Source organism: Ostrea edulis, chromosome 4, assembly GCF_947568905.1.
Source record: "Ostrea edulis chromosome 4, xbOstEdul1.1, whole genome shotgun sequence".
In the NCBI taxonomy this organism is placed as follows: Eukaryota; Metazoa; Mollusca; class Bivalvia; order Ostreida; family Ostreidae; genus Ostrea; species Ostrea edulis.
This window is the reverse complement of record NC_079167.1, coordinates 41,505,498-41,525,504: the sequence shown is the minus strand read 5'-3', so window position 1 is coordinate 41,525,504 and position 20,007 is coordinate 41,505,498. Positions and strand designations below refer to the sequence as shown.

General features: G+C 36.5%; 2 protein-coding genes across 4 annotated transcripts in view; both read right to left on the bottom strand.

Annotated features, from left to right (window-relative positions):
* Positions 1 to 20,007, bottom strand: part of LOC125670090 (uncharacterized) — a 675,065-nt gene that overhangs the window by 108,304 nt on the left and 546,754 nt on the right. The window lies entirely within an intron of this gene.
* LOC125670091 (uncharacterized) overlaps positions 2,388 to 20,007 on the bottom strand; it is a 36,540-nt gene continuing 18,920 nt past the window's right edge. The window contains exons 2-9 of one of the 3 annotated variants that reach the window (XM_048905052.2): positions 12,958 to 13,083; positions 5,669 to 5,764; positions 5,351 to 5,532; positions 5,133 to 5,183; positions 3,867 to 3,986; positions 3,695 to 3,779; positions 3,382 to 3,494; positions 2,388 to 3,161 (exon numbers count right to left, since the gene is read on the bottom strand). In XM_048905052.2, coding sequence (XP_048761009.1) covers positions 2,826 to 3,161; positions 3,382 to 3,494; positions 3,695 to 3,779; positions 3,867 to 3,986; positions 5,133 to 5,183; positions 5,351 to 5,532; positions 5,669 to 5,764; positions 12,958 to 12,985 — 1,011 coding nt within the window. In that variant the 5' untranslated portion in view covers positions 12,986 to 13,083 and the 3' untranslated portion in view covers positions 2,388 to 2,825. Of the gene's footprint in view, positions 3,162 to 3,381; positions 3,495 to 3,694; positions 3,780 to 3,866; positions 3,987 to 5,132; positions 5,184 to 5,350; positions 5,533 to 5,668; positions 5,765 to 8,870; positions 9,023 to 12,957; positions 13,084 to 20,007 lie in introns of those variants that run through there. The other 2 variants (XM_048905050.2, XM_048905051.2) reach the window with 2 other exon arrangements.

The window sequence follows — 20,007 nt, the reverse complement described above, 5'->3', positions numbered from 1 at the left end:
TTCACGATAGCATGTTGAAAATAGGGGCTGATACACTGTACATGACAATTATTAGATATAACTATTGACATCTTGCAAAGTTTTACATGATTTTACTTGAGTATCTCGACTCTGATGTCTGGACTTAGAGTATTATGTTTTGATAGACACTTTCTGTAAAAAACAAAGGAGGTTCCGTACAGTTGCTTCCAGTCTGTGATGCGGCGGGCAATGTTTCCATTAACACTCACGTGATCCACATCAGAGTTCCCATCAGCAACCCACATGGACATAAACATCAGAAAGGGATATTCCCTGCGATTCTTGTAAGTGACGTCAGAGACCTTTAGAATTGTCTCTCCAAAAGAAGATCTTAGATTCAAAATGGCAGAATTACCATTTTCGTAAATGATCTTTATCATCATCTTTTTGACATCGATGTCAATGGTGTCGATGTTTGCTGTAGGTCGACGTTTTTTGGGGTTTGATTCTCCAAGCAGGAGGGACGATCCAAACGGGATCCAGTCGACACCCGGGGGTGTGATAGGAAGCAGACGAACCATTCCATCCTGATAAATCACCATCGTCTGTCCATATCCGACATTTGTCCAAGGGATCTTCTGGTAAAATCGAAGGTAATCGGCGTTTTTGTATACCTGATCACCGATTTTTATCGTCATTTTCTTATTGTTTTGCCACCAGAAATCGACATCAACACCTTGGATAACGACATCCCCGTTATCGTGGTAATCGAAAGCCTTTTCTTCTTTTTGAGGTCTTTTCCGAAGATTAATCGTCTTAAAATCAATGCTTCCCGTGCGATTTTTCGGAATTAATATTTTGATTGCATTACTTGGTCCTTCAGACCACGTAAAATCTGGAATCTCCATTGTAAAATTTAGTGCTCCCGGTTCAAAAGTATAGAATACAGGATCTGTATATTGTTCGCGCCGGTCTAGATTACTGAAACCAAGTTCTATGGGTTCTTTTAGCGAATCTGTTAGCTCAACGTTTAAAATCGATCCAATTTCTGAATCTGGATATCCTTGTCGTGGTCCTCTAAGAGCGAAGAAAACAACAATAACAAAGGAATTAACCTCTTCCGAGAATGTTAATACCGCGGATCCTTTACGTAATTTCTTCTCCGTATTCACCTGATACGTAACATTATCAAAACGCCAAAGTCTCTCAATGGCCATATCACAGTTTTCCCAGTCCGGATCCCGAACGTTTGCAAAAGCTTTATACTTAGGATGCATTGCTCGGATTTCGTACGATTTGGCGGAGTTGTGATAAAATGGTATCTTTATATTGTCTATTTCAGCACACGGTGTAGCGTTACTCTTTTGTACGATTTTGGCGCTAGGAACAAAATCTCGTCCTTTTACATGAGCGTAGCTGATTTCATCGAAGCAGAAGACATTGCATCGGAACACCTGCTCTTGAATATTGTCGTCACTGACTGCAATAATAACTTTGTCGATTTCCACGCCATACTTGTCGCTAGTGGTGAGTTGAAGTACAAGCGTGTGTCTCCCCGCTGGAAGTCGATGAATGTGTCCTACTCGACCCGTAGGGACATATTCATTCCATCCTTTCCCGCCTTGACTTTTGGGATGTGTCCGAAAAGTTCCGATATCCTCCCAGTTCAACAAAACTGTTAAACTGTCTTCTTCGCCATCGTTTGAAACCAGAATATTATCTACACGTACATCGGACTCTTTCGCTAAACAAAATTCTATCTTGAGTTGCCCGCCTTGTGACAGAAGCATCCACAGTGCTCGGTTGTTTGACGCGCTTTTCCTGTCTATTAGTAACGAGGAATTTCCGAAATGAAAATTTTCCGCTTCCAATTCAAAAATTTGTTCGCCATATCCAGAAGACGAAAACAGTAAAGTTAAAAACGCAACAGTTCCAAATTTCATGTTGATTAATTTGAAGAATCGCTCTTAGAGCTCGATTTTGTTCACTAAAGATATGAAATAAATTTTCCACAAAAAACCAGAATTCACGCACGTCAGGTCTATTGTTTACGCATGCAGTCTATCTGGGGGCGATAGTATACGAAGGTGTGTACATCAAATCCGTAACCGCGTGCACTGACACAGCATTTAAGACGACCTGAATAATGAATAACAACTGTTAACAAATCATCCCATTGATTGATTTCACTTCACGAATGAAATCTCCATCATGCAAATTCCAGTAAGACGATGACGATCGGTCTGCACGCCCAAATTTCTCTCCTGTAATATGTCTTAATGACACCTGTCCACCGTTAATTACTGGACTTAAACAGTGCTAAGTTATTTCGACCTCCTCAAGTACAAATCTGTGGGTTCATGAAGCAAGTAATATTCATGTTAATCAGTAAGTAGTTAGTAGAGCGCAATATGAAATATATATTCTTGCATATTAAAAACTTTAATGCCAAAATATTCATGTATTCTAGCTTCACATTTTGAGAAATTGCCGCACGTAGGCAATAAGCAAATACTTTTATGCAATTTTAATACGTAATGCACAGGTAACACACATAGCATGTTGCTGTATACAGCGACATTTTTCGCCATTTTTAACCCGCTTTAAATTCACCCAGACACAGTTGTGTTAAAAGAGGAAAAAAAATGTTTCGTTCAATCTTAAATTCACCCCTCGACAATGAGGGCAAAAAGGGGCGAAAATAAGACGGGGGCGAATATTTCCCTGTATACAGTTAAATAACAGAGTGCATATATATATATATATATGGTTTAATATAACAGTAAGAATAAAATTGCAGTATCTAGATTTTATCAACAATCACTGTTTCCTGTCCTTGGATTATTTTCACACACCTTTGATTTTTAAATCGGGCCTCCATTCAACTGGTTTGTCTCTGTCAGCACTATCGTATTTTCCAGGATGAATGAATCTTCCGTTACCGCTTCCATGCTGTCAAACTTGCTGGTATTTGCACTGTCGGGAATTTTCGGACTTATGGTGTGTTTTTTGATTCGATGATGCACAATGAAACCAAACGCAACGGTAAAAGCAAGAATAAGCACACCACTCAGAACTTGTAAGAATATCAAAACGCCCTGGTTAGCCTTGACCTCCGATGAAACGACATTAACACTTTCATACACACCGACATCTAACACTGCGATCTTAGTCCGATTAAGGGTTGACACCTCCGTGGCCTGACACGAAACAAAATGAGATATTAAACACTCATCAAATCAGTAGCGAACCAGTAACTATACACAGTTAAAGCATGCTTCGCAGCTGTGATAAAAAACTGAGGAGCTAACTTCCTAATTGAAATAGACGTGCTACATGTATATTCATAAAATTTCATACACATATTCTTCACAAGAGCAGTGCATCCACAAGGAAATGACTATTATAACAAGCACCCACCTGAATGATCATCATAAAATCATGCGGATCATCCTCAGTTACTCCCCTTGTCTTGTTGACGTGTCCATACTGAGGGTTGATGCTGAAGTACTCTTCATATTCAAAGGGTTCACCTGTTACAATCAAAGCACTGATATAGAGGTAAGTTTTTAAAAGTACCAGTTACATGTAATAGTAAAGTCACCGCGAACAAAACTCATTGTAAATGTTATATTCCATAGATATTGAACCCTGCCCCAACCGTGTGTACTGCACTGAAAAGTTTCTCAACACTTTTCACAACACCGTTTGCATGTACATATAGGAAATTTACCATAGAGAAAGGAGTACGTGACGTTATTTCCGGTTATATCTCCGTCTGCTGCTACGATTCCTCCAGGGCTTGTCTCTAAGCGTCCCTGAAACAAAGATGAAAGGTTGGATAAACGCTTATTTCATTAAAACACTAGAAATGAATCTCTGTCGTAGGTAGTTAGATTTCTTACCACGTATTCTCTGACGGAACTGGCGGTGTAACCTGCGAGCGTGCAGTTGTTGGACTGTGTGTTGGAGAAGACGGGACCATTATCATCCTCATCAACAACTGAGATGTTCATCACTGTACTCTATAACACAATCAAAGTGTTATTTTAGATAATAGAAGTTGTAAAAACTGTACTACTTTGTTTTGTTTTTAAATTGATTTCTTTTAAGATATATCGTCATGAGTCTCCATGTAACGTCTGCTTGGGAATCTTGCACGGTGGTCGTGACGTAATGACTGCTGGGGAATCTAGCACAGTGGTCATGACGTAATGACTGCTGGGGAATCTTGCACGGTGGTCGTGACGTAATGACATCATTAATACCCAATAAGAAATGGCCGGTAGCCAGAAATAACCCTGATGATACATATTAGTAAAATATATGAACGTTAATATTTACATCTGTCCTCAATACATCGATTTAACTTCAATGAACTATATCCTAACAAGTTTGCGACACTGTAATACGTGGTTTGCTTTCTTTAAAATTCCGTCAGATATCCTATGAATTGTCCTCCTTATTCAAGTTAGTGTTGTTATCAAAGACGGCACATTTTCAAATAAAATTCATATTCAAAGAAAAAAGATACTTATTCTATACTTGCAATGTTCTTTGTGAAACAAGTTGCATCGAACTGATTACATGCAAACATGTATATGCATATACATTTTACATAATTATCTTACTTCATGTGACTTTATATTTAACAAGAAATCCACCGGTCTACAGGTCATCTGATTATTAGTGGAAAGTATCACTAACTTCAAGGGTTATGGAACCTTATAAGTTTCCTTTTCTGCATATCTAAGTTAAATTCTGATATTCAGCAGCAGTATAAAAGTAGATGTGTTCTTAAAACACAAATGCCCCCGAAAATATCCAAAATGATGAAAGAGTTTACATAATTCAATTTTTGACAATTTGTGCCCGCCCCTAAGACTTTGGGGTGCAATAGTCATGATAATTATAAATTACATCCCCCTTGTTCCAAAGATGCTTCATGCCAAATTTGAAAAGAATTGAAAATGTAGTTATGAAGAAGAAAAGAAAAGATGTTCAATTGTTACTGCATAACTACGGACGCAAACTAGCCTAAAAAGTCTAGATCCTTTCTCAACATTGGAGGTTCAATATTTGTCCGATATATTTGCAGTCTGATTTTGTATTTCTAAAAGGCTCATTTCTGTATATTACAGTCTTGCATATCTGAGTATAAAAATACTTACGAACTGCTCACAACTGAATTCTACTTGGAAGTAAGTTAATGCATATTTGTTCTGGAAAAAAAAATTGGAATTTAATTTTGTAAAGCAATTCGTAAACAAATGGGGGAAAAATCATAAACCATTTAATATTAGAATAGAACAACCAGTCAGAAGATGCGGGTGTATGTACTAACTCTGAGCATTGCGTTAGCACTACTTATTTCTTTAGAATAACTTGCCTTTTTCTCATAAATGTATTCTACATCAATGGACTTTTGGAGAATCAATGCTAACGTGTTTCCGTCATATTGAAGTTTGATATAATCTAATAGGAAGACACTCAATTCAGATGGATAAATGATTTCAAAGTTCATCTTGTCTTGTAAAACCTCGCTCACAGTCACATTGAGAATAGATGTATCTGCAAAGACAAACGATCAATATGTTAGCCGTATCACATCTATGATAGAATATATTCTGAAACATTGTTGCTCTTATTTGTATTGCAATAGCTTACAAGTTTTTTTTAGTGGCTGAACTATTCAGTAGTTTCTTACTTGGCTGCGTGGATTCGTTAATGGCTTTGTTCTGAGAAAATTGGTTGATAAGGGCATTGCAATCACTAGAACCTGCCGCCGAGGAGTGCGTGAATACTGAAATAGATAGGAGGACGACAAATGAAGACATTACGTATTAAAATGAAGACACAAAACATGCAAAAAACACGATAAAAACGACGGCATTGTTTAAATATAGGACACATATATCTACAAAGAAAATGGAGACTTCGACTCAGGATGTTACAATTAATCGTGGTATCGGGATGTTACAGTTAATCATGGTCTCAGGATGTTACAGTTAATCATGGTCTCGGGATGTTACAGTTAATCATGGTCTCAGGATGTTACAGTTAATCATGGTCTCAGGATGTTACAATTAATCATGGTCTCAGGATGTTACAGTTAATCGTGGTCTCATGATGTTACAGTTAATCATGGTATCGTGATGTTACAGTTAATCATGGTCTCAGGATGTTACAGTTAATCATGGTCTCAGGATGTTACAATTAATCATGGTCTCAGGATGTTACAGTTAATCGTGGTCTCATGATGTTACAGTTAATCATGGTATCGTGATGTTACAGTTAATCATGGTTTCATGATGTTACAATTAATCGTGGTATCGGGATGTTACAGTTAATCATGGTCTCGGGATGTTACAGTTAATCATGGTATCGTGATGTTACAATTAATCATGGTTTCAGGATGTTACAGTTAATCGTGGTCTCAGGATGTTACAGTTAATCATGGTCTCAGGATGTTACAGTTAATCGTGGTCTCAGGATGTTACAATTAATCGTGGTCTCAGGATATTACAATTAATCATGGTCTCAGGATGTTACAATTAATCGTGGTCTCAGGATGTTAGAGTTAATCATGGTCTCAGGATGTTACGGTTAATCATGGTATCGGGATGTTACAATTAATCGTGGTCTCAGGATGTTACAGTTAATCATGGTGTCAGGATGTTACAATTAATCATGGTCTCAGGATGTTACAGTTAATCATGGTCTCAGGATGTTACATTTAATCGTGGTATCGGGATGTTACAGTTAATCGTGGTATCGGGATGTTACAGTTAATCATGGTCTCAGGATGTTACAATTAATCATGGTCTCAGGATGTTACAGTTAATCGTGGTCTCAGGATGTTACAGTTAATCATGGTATCGGGATGTTACAATTAATCATGGTCTCAGAATGTTACAGTTAATCGTGGTATCGGGATGTTACAGTTAATCATGGTCTTAGGATGTTACAATTAATCGTGGTCTCAGGATGTTACAGTTAATCATGGTCTCAGGATGTTACAATTAATCGTGGTCTCAGGATGTTACAGTTAATCGTGGTCTCATGATGTTACAGTTAATCATGGTATCGTGATGTTACAGTTAATCATGGTTTCATGATGTTACAATTAATCGTGGTATCGGGATGTTACAGTTAATCATGGTCTCGGGATGTTACAGTTAATCATGGTATCGTGATGTTACAATTAATCATGGTTTCAGGATGTTACAGTTAATCGTGGTCTCAGGATGTTACAGTTAATCATGGTCTCAGGATGTTACAGTTAATCGTGGTCTCAGGATGTTACAATTAATCGTGGTCTCAGGATGTTACAATTAATCATGGTCTCAGGATGTTACAATTAATCGTGGTCTCAGGATGTTACAGTTAATCATGGTCTCAGGATGTTACGGTTAATCATGGTATCGGGATGTTACAATTAATCGTGGTCTCAGGATGTTACAGTTAATCATGGTCTCAGGATGTTACAATTAATCATGGTCTCAGGATGTTACAGTTAATCATGGTCTCAGGATGTTACATTTAATCGTGGTATCGGGATGTTACAGTTAATCGTGGTATCGGGATGTTACAATTAATCATGGTCTCGGGATGTTACAATTAATCGTGGTCTCAGGATGTTACAGTTAATCATGGTCTCAGGATGTTACAATTAATCATGGTCTCAGGATGTTACAGTTAATCGTGGTCTCAGGATGTTACAGTTAATCATGGTATCGGGATGTTACAATTAATCATGGTCTCAGAATGTTACAGTTAATCGTGGTATCGGGATGTTACAGTTAATCATGGTCTCAGGATGTTACAATTAATCGTGGTCTCAGGATGTTACAGTTAATCATGGTCTCAGGATGTTACAGTTAATCATGGTATCGGGATGTTAGAGTTAATCATGGTCTCAGGATGTTACAGTTAATCGTGGTCTCAGGATGTTACAATAAATCGTGGTCTCAGGATATTACAATTAATCATGGTCTCAGGATGTTACAATTAATCGTGGTCTCAGGATGTTACAGTTAATCATGGTCTCAGGATGTTACGGTTAATCATGGTATCGGGATGTTACAATTAATCGTGGTCTCCGGATGTTACAGTTAATCATGGTGTCAGGATGTTACAATTAATCATGGTATCGGGATGTTACAGTTAATCATGGTCTCAGGATGTTACAGTTAATCATGGTATCGGGATGTTACAGTTAATCGTGGTCTCGGGATGTTACAGTTAATCATGGTATAGGGATGTTACAGTTAATCATGGTCTCAGGACGTTACAGTTAATCATGGTCTCAGGATGTTACAGTTAATCATGGTCTCAGGATTTTACAGTTAATCATGGTATCGGGATGTTACAGTTAATCATGGTCTCAGGATGTTACAGTTAATCATGGTCTCAGGATGTTACATTTAATCGTGGTATCGGAATGTTACAGTTAATCGTGGTATCGGGATGTTACAATTAATCATGGTCTCGGGATGTTACAATTAATCGTGGTCTCAGGATGTTACAGTTAATCATGGTCTCAGGACGTTACAGTTAATCATGGTCTCAGGATGTTACAGTTAATCATGGTCTCAGGATTTTACAGTTAATCATGGTATCGGGATGTTACAGTTAATCATGGTCTCAGGATGTTACAGTTAATCATGGTCTCAGGATGTTACATTTAATCGTGGTATCGGAATGTTACAGTTAATCGTGGTATCGGGATGTTACAATTAATCATGGTCTCAGGATGTTACAGTTAATCGTGGTCTCAGGATGTTACAGTTAATCATGGTCTCTGTTATTGATAAACTGAATGGTCTCCAGATTGGCCACCAACGTGGTACACATACAGCTCTGAGAGACCTAATAGATAATAGAAACAAATAAAAAAATATATATACCGAGCCAATGATAGGTAAGGACACTGAATCCTAGAACACACAGTCGTGTTGTCATATTCACAAGTTCCACGATCCGGATTTCTATAGACCTACCATCCAACTAAAAGTTACAAATCTTCGAGGAGTTCAGGAGACGTTTTTAAGATTAAACGCTTCTGGTACTTATCTTGTTTGTTTTGCAACTGATAAAAGCTATTGAATTGGGCCTGGTAAAACTTTACGTCTTTCAATCAACAAAGCTTTGCATAGTACTATAAAAAATAATGAAGATATGAAAAATGAAACGTATGGGATTTTCAGTAAATTCATAATTGAACAAATATGACAAAGTTATGGTGCATTGAACATATTAATTAATAGTCTCATCTATCAAAATGTCAAGTTATATGCCATCAGCACTGTAGTTCTGTACTAATTGGTTTGATTAACTCTAGCTTTCCAATTATCTTTAAATTCATTAAATTTGCGGAGGCTCATTTTTATGGATTTCGTGGATACACCTATCTAACGAAATACACAATCTATCTAATGTATGAATATACACAGAAACAATATCCACGAAACTGCATTCCATTAAAAATAAAATTTTAACAATGCACGAAAATTAAGTCCTATGAATTTGAATGATCTTTGAGTGAAAAGAATTCATCAGCATTATTTTTATGGATCTCTTTTCTTTTATCATGTTCCTATTGCGTTTTAGCCTCTCTCATTCTAATTTCAATACCCTTTTGAATAACCCACAGGCTTGAAAAGTTATTAGAAAAGTGTAAAAAACGTTAAAAAATAAATAAATAAATAAAAGATTGAATTAAAACAAAATTAAAACTATTTCAAAAGAACCAAATGCAATATGATATTAAAAAGTTCTTGTAATGAGCGTAGATTGTTTTGACTGGGGAGGAGGTGGGGATTATAGTATATAAACGATTTAGTTCTGTAACTGAAATGATATATCAACAATGTTTCTCCACTTTGCCAATTAAAAGAGCTATAGTAAACAATAGATTTTGTAAACTACACTCAATAAACACATCAGAGGATGGGGAGGGGTAATAACTAGAACAATATAGAAGGACACTTTTGGAATTTTTTGGTTTTTATTCCAGAGTCCGGAAAACTTGATATGGAATGTCTCCTTCAGATCCAAAGATACCTTTTGTCGCCGACCCGTGGCATTACTTATAGTTATACAGATTATTTGACAATCATGCCCCCCTCCCCCTCTTTTCAGAATCGCTATTGCTTTCTGAATTTCTTGTAGTGATAAGATGTTATGTTATCATAACAACCTTATACGGGACATTGTTCACACTACAGGAATAACCAATACAGGAGTCCTTCGCTGTGCATTCCGTTCAGACACATTCGTCAAAATACATGTTACCAACCCTTCCATTTCCGTTTTCTCTTTCACGTCGTTATTTCACAGATTTCTGCGGGTTATATGTGAACAAATGGAGGCTATTGTACCTAGCTGTAGGGCTTATGATAGAGCTCTCGAGCACGGCACATTTTACTTTAGATTGCTTATTGCAGGTATGGAGTTTTTAACGCTATATTGGTTTAATCAAGAAAAAATGTTTTATCATAAAACAATTTCAAACAACGCATTATCACCCCCTTTGGTTTGACGTGAAAAATCAACGCAGCCACCCACCCACTCATCCCCGACCCCTTGGAGCCCACCCACCCAGCCATCCATCTCCTACCCCTAGGAGCCCACCCACTCACTCATCTCCGACCCCTCGGAGCCCACTCATCTCCGGTGCCCATCCAATGAGCGTGTACAAGCAGAAGTGAGTCAGAATTTTGATATAATAAAAATATTAATAAAGGTTATCAAAACGACGTTTTTAACCCAGACAAGAAGACCATTCCTGTAAATCCAGGAAAAAGTCAAGTCACGGCAAGGGTTGATGTCTATGTCTCAATATTTACATTTCCCATGGTTTCTATACAAATTGCAATAATATTTCCTCATGAATGCGCTGCAGTCGTAAACAATAGGCGTATGAATACCGAACTACGTGATGAATATAGTACGTCTAATTTATTGGCTGGGAATTCCGATAGTTCTAAATGAAAGTAGAATGTAATTTAAAAATACGCCGGCCTGAAACGTTGCATGTATTTTCAAAAAATGAAATTTATCTCTTAAAAGGGCCTTACATGTAGCTGCCAAAATCATATTTGCCGGTTGTTACCAAAAATAATTGAAACAGCCGAAGAAACTTATTAGATATATGTTTGTCCATTTTCCATATTTGGTCACATGATTCTTTTCACATGGTTATACTCACTAGTATATTGTTAACTGATTATTATGATATATAACTGTACCATACCAATGAGATGTTTCTCAAGGTTTCAATAAACTAAACCAAACAGTACATGGAAATCACTGCTATTAAACATATGAAAATTCATATATCTCACAATCTCCGACATTGAAAATCACTACTATTAAAAATATCAAAATTCATACATCTCGCAATCTCTGACATTGAAAATCACTACATGTACTATTGAATATATCGAAATTCATACATCTTGCAATTGTTAACATTAGATTATCTTTTGTTTACGTACACTGTATAAACAATGGCAGAAACTTTATTGTTTGAAAACAAGTAATAATTTTCATAAAATTCGATTTCACTCTCAAATTTATTTTTCTTCAGTAGTTTAATCACGGTTCAGGGTTTTACATTCTCGTTGACAGCTGATGGCCCTGCACTTGTATTGCTCTCTAATGCCGAGATTGTTTAAACATTTAGTTTTCGGAGGACAGACATGGTGTCATTATTTATAACCAAGCTACTTTCTGCTCAGTATAAAAAATAACAAGACCACAATGTGTCAAGTGATTTAAAGGATCAGAAAAAAGATGAAGTCATTATTGGGACTGGCAATATGAAAACTTCCCGAAACTCTATCTTTGTGTAGAAACCTCCATATCTAATTGGAGAACGTGCCACGTTCATGTGTGGGTTAATTTTCAGGATCATAGTTATGTGCATTATATACATGTACTTGTCTGGGGGATGACTTTGTTATGAACGTTGTTTATAAACACTCGCATACTTCTACTATTGTGTACTTTGTGGGGCTTTCATGTGAGTTTTATTTTTAAAATCTAGAAGAATTCTCTTTCGCCTTTTCTTTCCCATTATTACTATTTACGAATACATGTACATGTATATTCATTTGAACCTAGAAATTTTTGCTTGTTAGCCAATAGTTTTGTCCAACTACAGTATATCGTTGTTTTATTTTATTCATTTTGTTTTCATTTTATATTCATTTTTTTGGTGAAGAAGTAAGAAAACTTCAATTTACACGAAATAGTAATTAATTTTCACCTCTATACGGTGTAACAATCCTTTGGAAGTTACTTCGATTGAACTATCTGTCTTGTTGAAGTCAATAGTAAATAAATCCCCAATAACATTACGTATATATTTCAACATCGGTTACATTGAATTTTGAATAAAATTAACAATACCCTGAATTTCAATATAATCAAATTAAATTGTATCACTATGTACAAATATAATGGTGAAAAAAAAACTCTTCTATTACACATCTTCGTTACTGGGAGGTCGTGAGTTCGAGCCCCGCTCGTACCATGTCAAACCTAAGACGTTGAAATAGGTGTTGGTTGTTCATTCGCAAAACGCTCGTTATTTAGAAGAGAGAGTCACGGATCTTTCTAGTATAACCTTACAATCGGAGGTGTCTCGTGTCATGGCAGGCGTTGGCACGATAAAGAACCCTCACTGCTACGGTCCTGAGCGCTAAACATAGGTCTAAATTTGTGAAACTTCCTCTACAGTTGGCGATGTCTCAATATGAGTAAAAAAAAAAATGACAGGACCGAACTTAGTTAACTTCTCAGAATGAAACCTGACAATATGAACATCCGATATAATCCTCATCAGTTTGATATAAATAATGAACGGAAAAGCCAGCTCCATCCGATATCAAGAAGTATTACATTGAAAATTATGCTCTAATCTCTCAATCGATTGTCACATCGATTTAGAAAGTTTCTAAAAGTTAATAAATCTATTCCTTGTCTTACTTGTTGTTAAGATGAATAAGAACCGCATTTGATATCATCCGAACTCTGGGACTAGTTATCTCTCCATGTTGATGAGGCAGGAAGCAGTAAAATGGTCCTTGGTTCCATTGCTCAATGCGACTGAAGCTGGAGGATATTTGGTATTTAATAAAATAGAATCAATTTCTTTGTTTATTCTCAACCACTGTACACACAAGGTTTAAGCGATCGCGTTAGTTGAAAATTCAGCTATAAAATTCTAGTACACAGTCAATGAAGCACATTTGGTACTTAAGAATTATTGATTATTGATTTGGATCCCTTGGTTTTATTGTTTATTTTCACTGAAAAATTAATCATATCTCAAAGAATGGGATGTGTTAATATGAATCGATATTGTTCTCGTTTGGGTTTTCAAATGTTCATAAAATATATATTGGATGACTATGATAATTAAAATAATGTTAAAATTGAGTGTATGACATTATTGAAAGATAAACGATAATTTTTAATTACCGAAAAGTGTTTTTAAAAGAAAGTTTTATGGTATGTTGAATAGAATGATGGTTTAAGATAAATTTGATATTTCCTATTGATCAAGGAAGATCAACAGGAAAGAGGGATTCTGTGCAGATTTTTAAATGAGAGTTAGTTAGTGCAAAAGTGTTCTCATCACTAACGTGAGCAAACAGAGATTACAGCGCCGGCGATAGGAAAAGTTTTCTAGATGATGCATGCTCAGAGCTATTTTACGTTGACGCCTTAAACAGGGTGGTTTGGATGTTTGAAATGAAATCTGATTGTCAAGTTGACAAGGAAAACAAACAATGAGTGAAATAATGTCTTAAAGTATCGTGTTCTTGTACCAAAACAGATTTAATTCTAATCATAAATAGGAAAAGATTTATTAACATTTATATCAATTGTTTATGGTTTTAGGCCGTTTTGACAATATTTCAGCCATTTTAAGGCGGTTATTAAAAATGAAGGCAATTCAAGACAAAATTAAATTTGTACACGAGAGTGGCGTTATACAACGATCTTTATATTTGCTAAAGTATTTCAGAAACGTTTCATTACTCGTATAACGTTATAAACATCATTATAGAACAGAAATGATTTATAATTGATACAGCAGAATCTGATTTAAAGGTATCCAATGGATCTACACTGTAGTGTTGTGAGTATACAATCAACAGTAACACAAGTCTTAAACGGATAGGAGCTACGATTTTCATCAAAAAATATTTTAAAGAAAAAATGACTTAAATACTTTCAAAATGTAATAAATATATGTTTCGAACCCTTCCATTTACAATTTAATTCATGTGGAATTATGTTTTTCGACTGTAGATATTGATCTGGTATATACTAAATATTGTCGTTGTCTCCGCCATTATTCGTATAACCTAGCTTCAATGAACTCGTTCATACGTTTTCACTGCGCAAGTGCAAAGACGCCCACTCAAGATAAAAAGATGTCGGAAGAACTTCACGTCAATTCACGGACGAAATTGCGTTTTGACCGATTCTGCTCGAAAGAGAAATAGAAAGGATGTGCAAGCCACTTATCACAAATCGAGGATGAATAGTGGAAGCGAAGCCGACCGTTATGACATCTGTGTCTTGCGTGACCAAGACTGTAGTCCTTGCGACCACTGACCCCAACATTTGACATTAACCCGTCATTTGACTATTAGCGTCTGCCAATTGACCATAACATCGTCATTGTTATAATATTTATCTTGATCTTTTATATTATCATGTACGAAGTATTTTTAGTTAAGATGGTCGCGATCGCCTCGATCGCGACCATCTTAACTAAAAATCTTAACTAAAAATAACCTTGTGTAGGACACAAGGTTCACAACCGGTAGTTCTGATCGATTCTCGAGTCCAGAGCTGTTCAAACCTAAAACGAGAAACATAAGTAGGGACTGTTCCCTCGCCAAGTACCCAGCATGTCGGGTAAAAGTCACGTTTTTTTTATATGACTTTAAAAACGAAGTTCCCGTGTCAGGGTAGGCGTTGGCACAATAAAGAACCCTCACTGCAACGGATTTGAATGCCATAAATACTTATAGGTCAAATTTTGTGGTCCTAAACCTATAACTGGTAATGTCTCTATATTGAGACAAAAGTTCCTAAAACAAAAACAAACAAGAGGCCCATGGGCCACATCGCTCACCTGAGTCACCTTGGCCCATATCTGAAGACTTTCCATATATATTTGCATGTAAAACCTTGGTCCCTATTATGGCCCAAACTACCCTTTGCAAACTTGAATCTACACTATGTCAGAAAGCTTTCATGTAAATGTCAACTTCTTTGGCCCAATTGTTCTTTTAAAGCTTTTTTCTATATTTGTATGTAAAACTTTGACCCCCCCCCCCACTTGTGGCCCCATCCTACCCCCCGGGGACCATGATTTGAACAAACTTGAATCTGCACTATGTCAGAAAGTTTTCTTGTAAATATCAGCTTTTCTGACTCAGTGGTTATTGAGAAAAAGATTTTAACTATATATTTGTATGTAAAACTTTGATCCCCCTTGTGGCCCCATCCTACCCCCGGAGCCCATGATTTGAAGAAACTTGAATCTGAACTATGTCAGAAAGTTTTCATGTAAAAATCAGCTTTTCTGGCTCAGTGGTTCTTGAGAAGAAGATTTTTCCTATATATTTGTATGTAAAACTTTGATCCCCTATTGTGGCCCCATCCAACCCCCGGAGCCCATGATTTGAACAAACTTGAATCTGCTTTATGTCAGGAAGCTTTCATGTAAATCTAAGCTTTTCTGGCCTAGTGGTTCTTGAGAAGAAGATTTTTAAAGTTTTTCCCTATATATTTGTGTGTAAAACTTTGATCCCCCCTTGGGGCCCCATCTTATCCCCGGGGGCCATGATTTGAACAAACTTGAATCTGAACTATGTCAGAAAGTTTTCATGTAAAAATCAGCTTTTCTGGCTCAGTGGTTCTTGAGAAGAAGATTTGTCCTATATATTTGTATGTAAAACTTTGATCCCCTATTGTGGCCCCATCCAACCCCCGGAGCCCATGATTTGAACAAACTTGAATCTGCTTTATGTCAGGAAGCTTTCATGTAAATCTCAGCTTTTCTGGCCTAGTGGTTCTTGAGAAGAAGATTTTTAAAGTTTTTCCCTATATATTTGTGTGTAAAACTTTGATCTCCCCTTGGGGCCCCATCTTATCCCCGGGGGCCATGATTTGAACAAACTTGAATCTGAACTATGTCAGAAAGTTTTCATGTAAAAATCAGCTTTTCTGGCTCAGTGGTTCTTGAGAAGAAGATTTGTCCTATATATTTGTATGTAAAACTTTGATCCCCTATTGTAGCCCCATCCAACCCCCGGAGCCCATGATTTGAACAAACTTGAATCTGAACTATGTCAGAAAGTTTTCATGTAAAAATCAGCTTTTCTGGCTTAGTGGTTCTTGAGAAGAAGATTTTTAAAGTTTTTCCCTATATATTTGTGTGTAAAACATTGATCCCCCCCTTGGGGCCCCATCTTATCCCCGGGGGCCATGATTTGAACAAACTTGAATCTGCACTATGTCAGGAAGCTTTCATGTAAATCTCAGCTTTTCTGGCTTAGTGGTTCTTGAGAAGAAGATTTTTAAAGTTTTTCCCTATATATTTGTGTGTAAAACTTTGACCCCCCCCTTGGGGCCCCATCTTATCCCCGGGGGCCATGATTTGAACAAACTTGAATCTGCACTATGTCAGAAAGTTTTCATGTAAAAATCAGCTTTTCTGGCTTAGTGGTTCTTGAGAAGAAGATTTTTAAAGTTTTTCCCTATATATTTGTGTGTAAAACTTTGATCCCCCCCTTGGGGCCCCATCTTATCCCCGGGGGCCATGATTTGAACAAACTTGAATCTGCACTATGTCAGAAAGTTTTCATGTAAAAATCAGCTTTTCTGGCTTAGTGGTTCTTGAGAAGATTTTTAAAGATTTTTCCTATATATTTGTATGTAAAACTTTGATCCCCTATTGTGGCCCCATCCAACCCCAGGGGCCCATTATTTGAACAAACTTGAATCTGCATTATGTCAGGAAGCTTTCGTGTAAATCTCAGCTTTTCTGGCTTAGTGGTTCTTGAGAAGAAGATTTTTAAAGTTTTTCCCTATATATTTGTATGTAAAACTTTGATTCCCCCTTGTGGCCCCATCCTACCACCGGGGGCCATGATTTGAACAAACTTGAATCTGCAATATGTCAGGAAGCTTTCAGGTAAATTTCAGCTCTTCTGGCCCAGTGGTTCTTGAGAAGAAGATTTTTAAATGACCCCACCCTATTTTTGCATTTTTGTGATTATCTCCCCTTTGAAAGGGACATGGCCCTTCATTTGAAGAAACTTGAAAGCCCTTCACCCAAAGATGCTTTTGGCCAAGTTAGGTTGAAATTGATCCAGTGGTTCTGGAGAAGAAGTCGAAAATGTGAAAAATTTACGGACAGACAGACAGACAGACAGACGGACGGACGGACAGACAGACAGACGGACAGACAGACGGACGCCGGACAAAATGTGATCAGAATAGCTCACTTGAACCTTCGGTTCAGGTGAGCTAAAAACCACAGAAACAAAAATGTCAAAGATAATATCTTCTAGATATTCAAACTGAAGGTGTATACAAATTCATGGACTCCCCTCCCAAATAAAACCCTGCGTCCGCCTTAGCATTTAATTCACATTATGTTCTTCGATACGTGACAAGAATTTCATTTGTTTGACCTTGACTTTTCGTTTTACATAGGTATATATTTTGAACAGCAAGGAACAAACAATATCTGTAATAAATACACGATATACCGACTTTGAAATGCATTCCACAGAATGTTTGTAGGTTATATTTGATGGAAGGACAATTACGAGAAGCTTTTAATGATAAAAAAAACAACAACCGAAGGACTGGACACAAATAACTATATATTCCACACAAAGTCAGAATAAAAAACAATAGTACATGTAAAAGAAATCCGAACTAGTCTTGATCTCTTAAGAACATGTAGTGGCATAAGGTAAATATGAATAATATTGTATGATAAAATGGTGGGACTGTCCGAATTTCTTACTGTTTCTAGTATAAGTACATTTGTATACCTGGGTACGTTTCTCTAACGCACGTCATGAAGTATTGTGGCGTGAAACATCATATTTCATACCCTCGTGTATTTTCAGAAATGAAGTTTATTTCTTTTAAAATACACTCCAGGAGAAATTGGTAACACTGTTCAAACACACGGTTTGAATATCGCTCTATACTTTGATAATGACCACGGAATAAATGTCAAAGTTAGACAGGTAAATCAATGCAACATATACAGGAACAAAGAGACGCTTGTCTCTGTTTGTTAAAGATATGCACATTCTTTGTAGTATTCAATTATACAGACACTTCTTATCAATCATGCAACGACAGTTGGTAAGAAATGCTTTAAGCATTCCACTCGTAGATAACTTTTTCCTGTGACGGTCCCGATCAAGTTTTATTATTATTTGATCAACAATGTCAACATTTGAATGCCGCATACTGCAATTTATACAAGTTTCAATTTACGACCATGTTTGAATCAATCAATTCAGGCTGGCTGGGCCAGTTTTCCAGATTTGTCGATAAAGATATCTTTCTCCGATAATGAAGATTAATACATTTTGAAATTAATTTTTAAATGATTAGATATTGATTGGATTTTGAAAAACGAGGCTACTTTATCCCCACACTGAACATTCCGAGATATCAAAACGTTGAAACAAGAGTAAACTAGTTTTAATTGTAACGGGGACCGTTACAGATGTTCCCCAAACCTCCCCCAATTAAAAAGTGATGTCCTTGTGAATCTATAGGAAAAAATCATTTTATTTTAGCCTTTAATTACATGTAGTACGTTCAATATGGTCATTTCAGTACCAAGAAATGAAAGAAAGCGTTGCACGTGCATACACGCGCACGCGTGTATGATTCCGAATTTTTGTTGATGTCGTTCAACAGGCATTTGTATCATATACCCACAGTATGAATTTCATAACGTTTCCACCAAATATAAGGAAGTTATAGCGATTTTAAAATCGTCCAATCAGAAATCAGGACACGTGCATGCACGTGCTGAGCAGTAATTCTAACCACAGCAATTTGTAAGGAGTACCAAGATACATCTAAACCCCTAATATGAATAGAATTTGATGAAAAACAAAAACGTTATCGTGCTTTAAAAATTGAACATTTAAAAAACGTTGCACGCGCATGCGCGTGTGCGTTGGCATTTTTTGTTACACCAACATATAGATACACATATTGTCTACGTATGTTGTGAATATCATCTCATTCACTTCATAAATAAGATAGTTACAAACGTTTTAGCATTATCCAATCAAAATGAAGCGCACGTGCATGCGCGTGCAAATTGGTAATTTTGACCATGTAAATCAGTTAAGGGTCTCAATATCTACCTATGATATGAATTTCAAGCCATTTCAATGAACAACAAAAAAGTTAGACTGATTCCAAAGTTAGCGTACAAATTTTGTAATGCGCGTGCACGCGCATGCGTGCGCGTACAGAAAAAAGAACTATTATTTTTCATATCTACAAATGATATCCTACCATCCTAATTAGGTTTCATATCGCTTCCTTCAATATTCTGATTTTCTATTTTTTGTACCAAAATTGCAATGCACGTGCGCGCGCGTGCATGCACGTGCAAACAAAATGACTATCACTATGCACATCTACAAACGCTATACTATCATCCTGGAAAGTTTCATATCGATCCCTTTTGTAGTTTCTGAGAACACTACCGGACAAAAAAGTACCGGAGAAAAAGAATAATAATAATAATAATAATAATAATAAGAAACAGAGTAAAAACAATATGTTCCCAAACTTTGTTTGGGGAACATAATAACATTATTTGAATAAGTATTGAAGACAAGCGTGTTAGTAAAGTATATCATATTTCTTATATTTCAACTGAGCACACATGATAGTATTATTTTGAAAGCATTATTCTGAGTATGATTTTTGTTGAAAGATAGGGAAATATTCGTA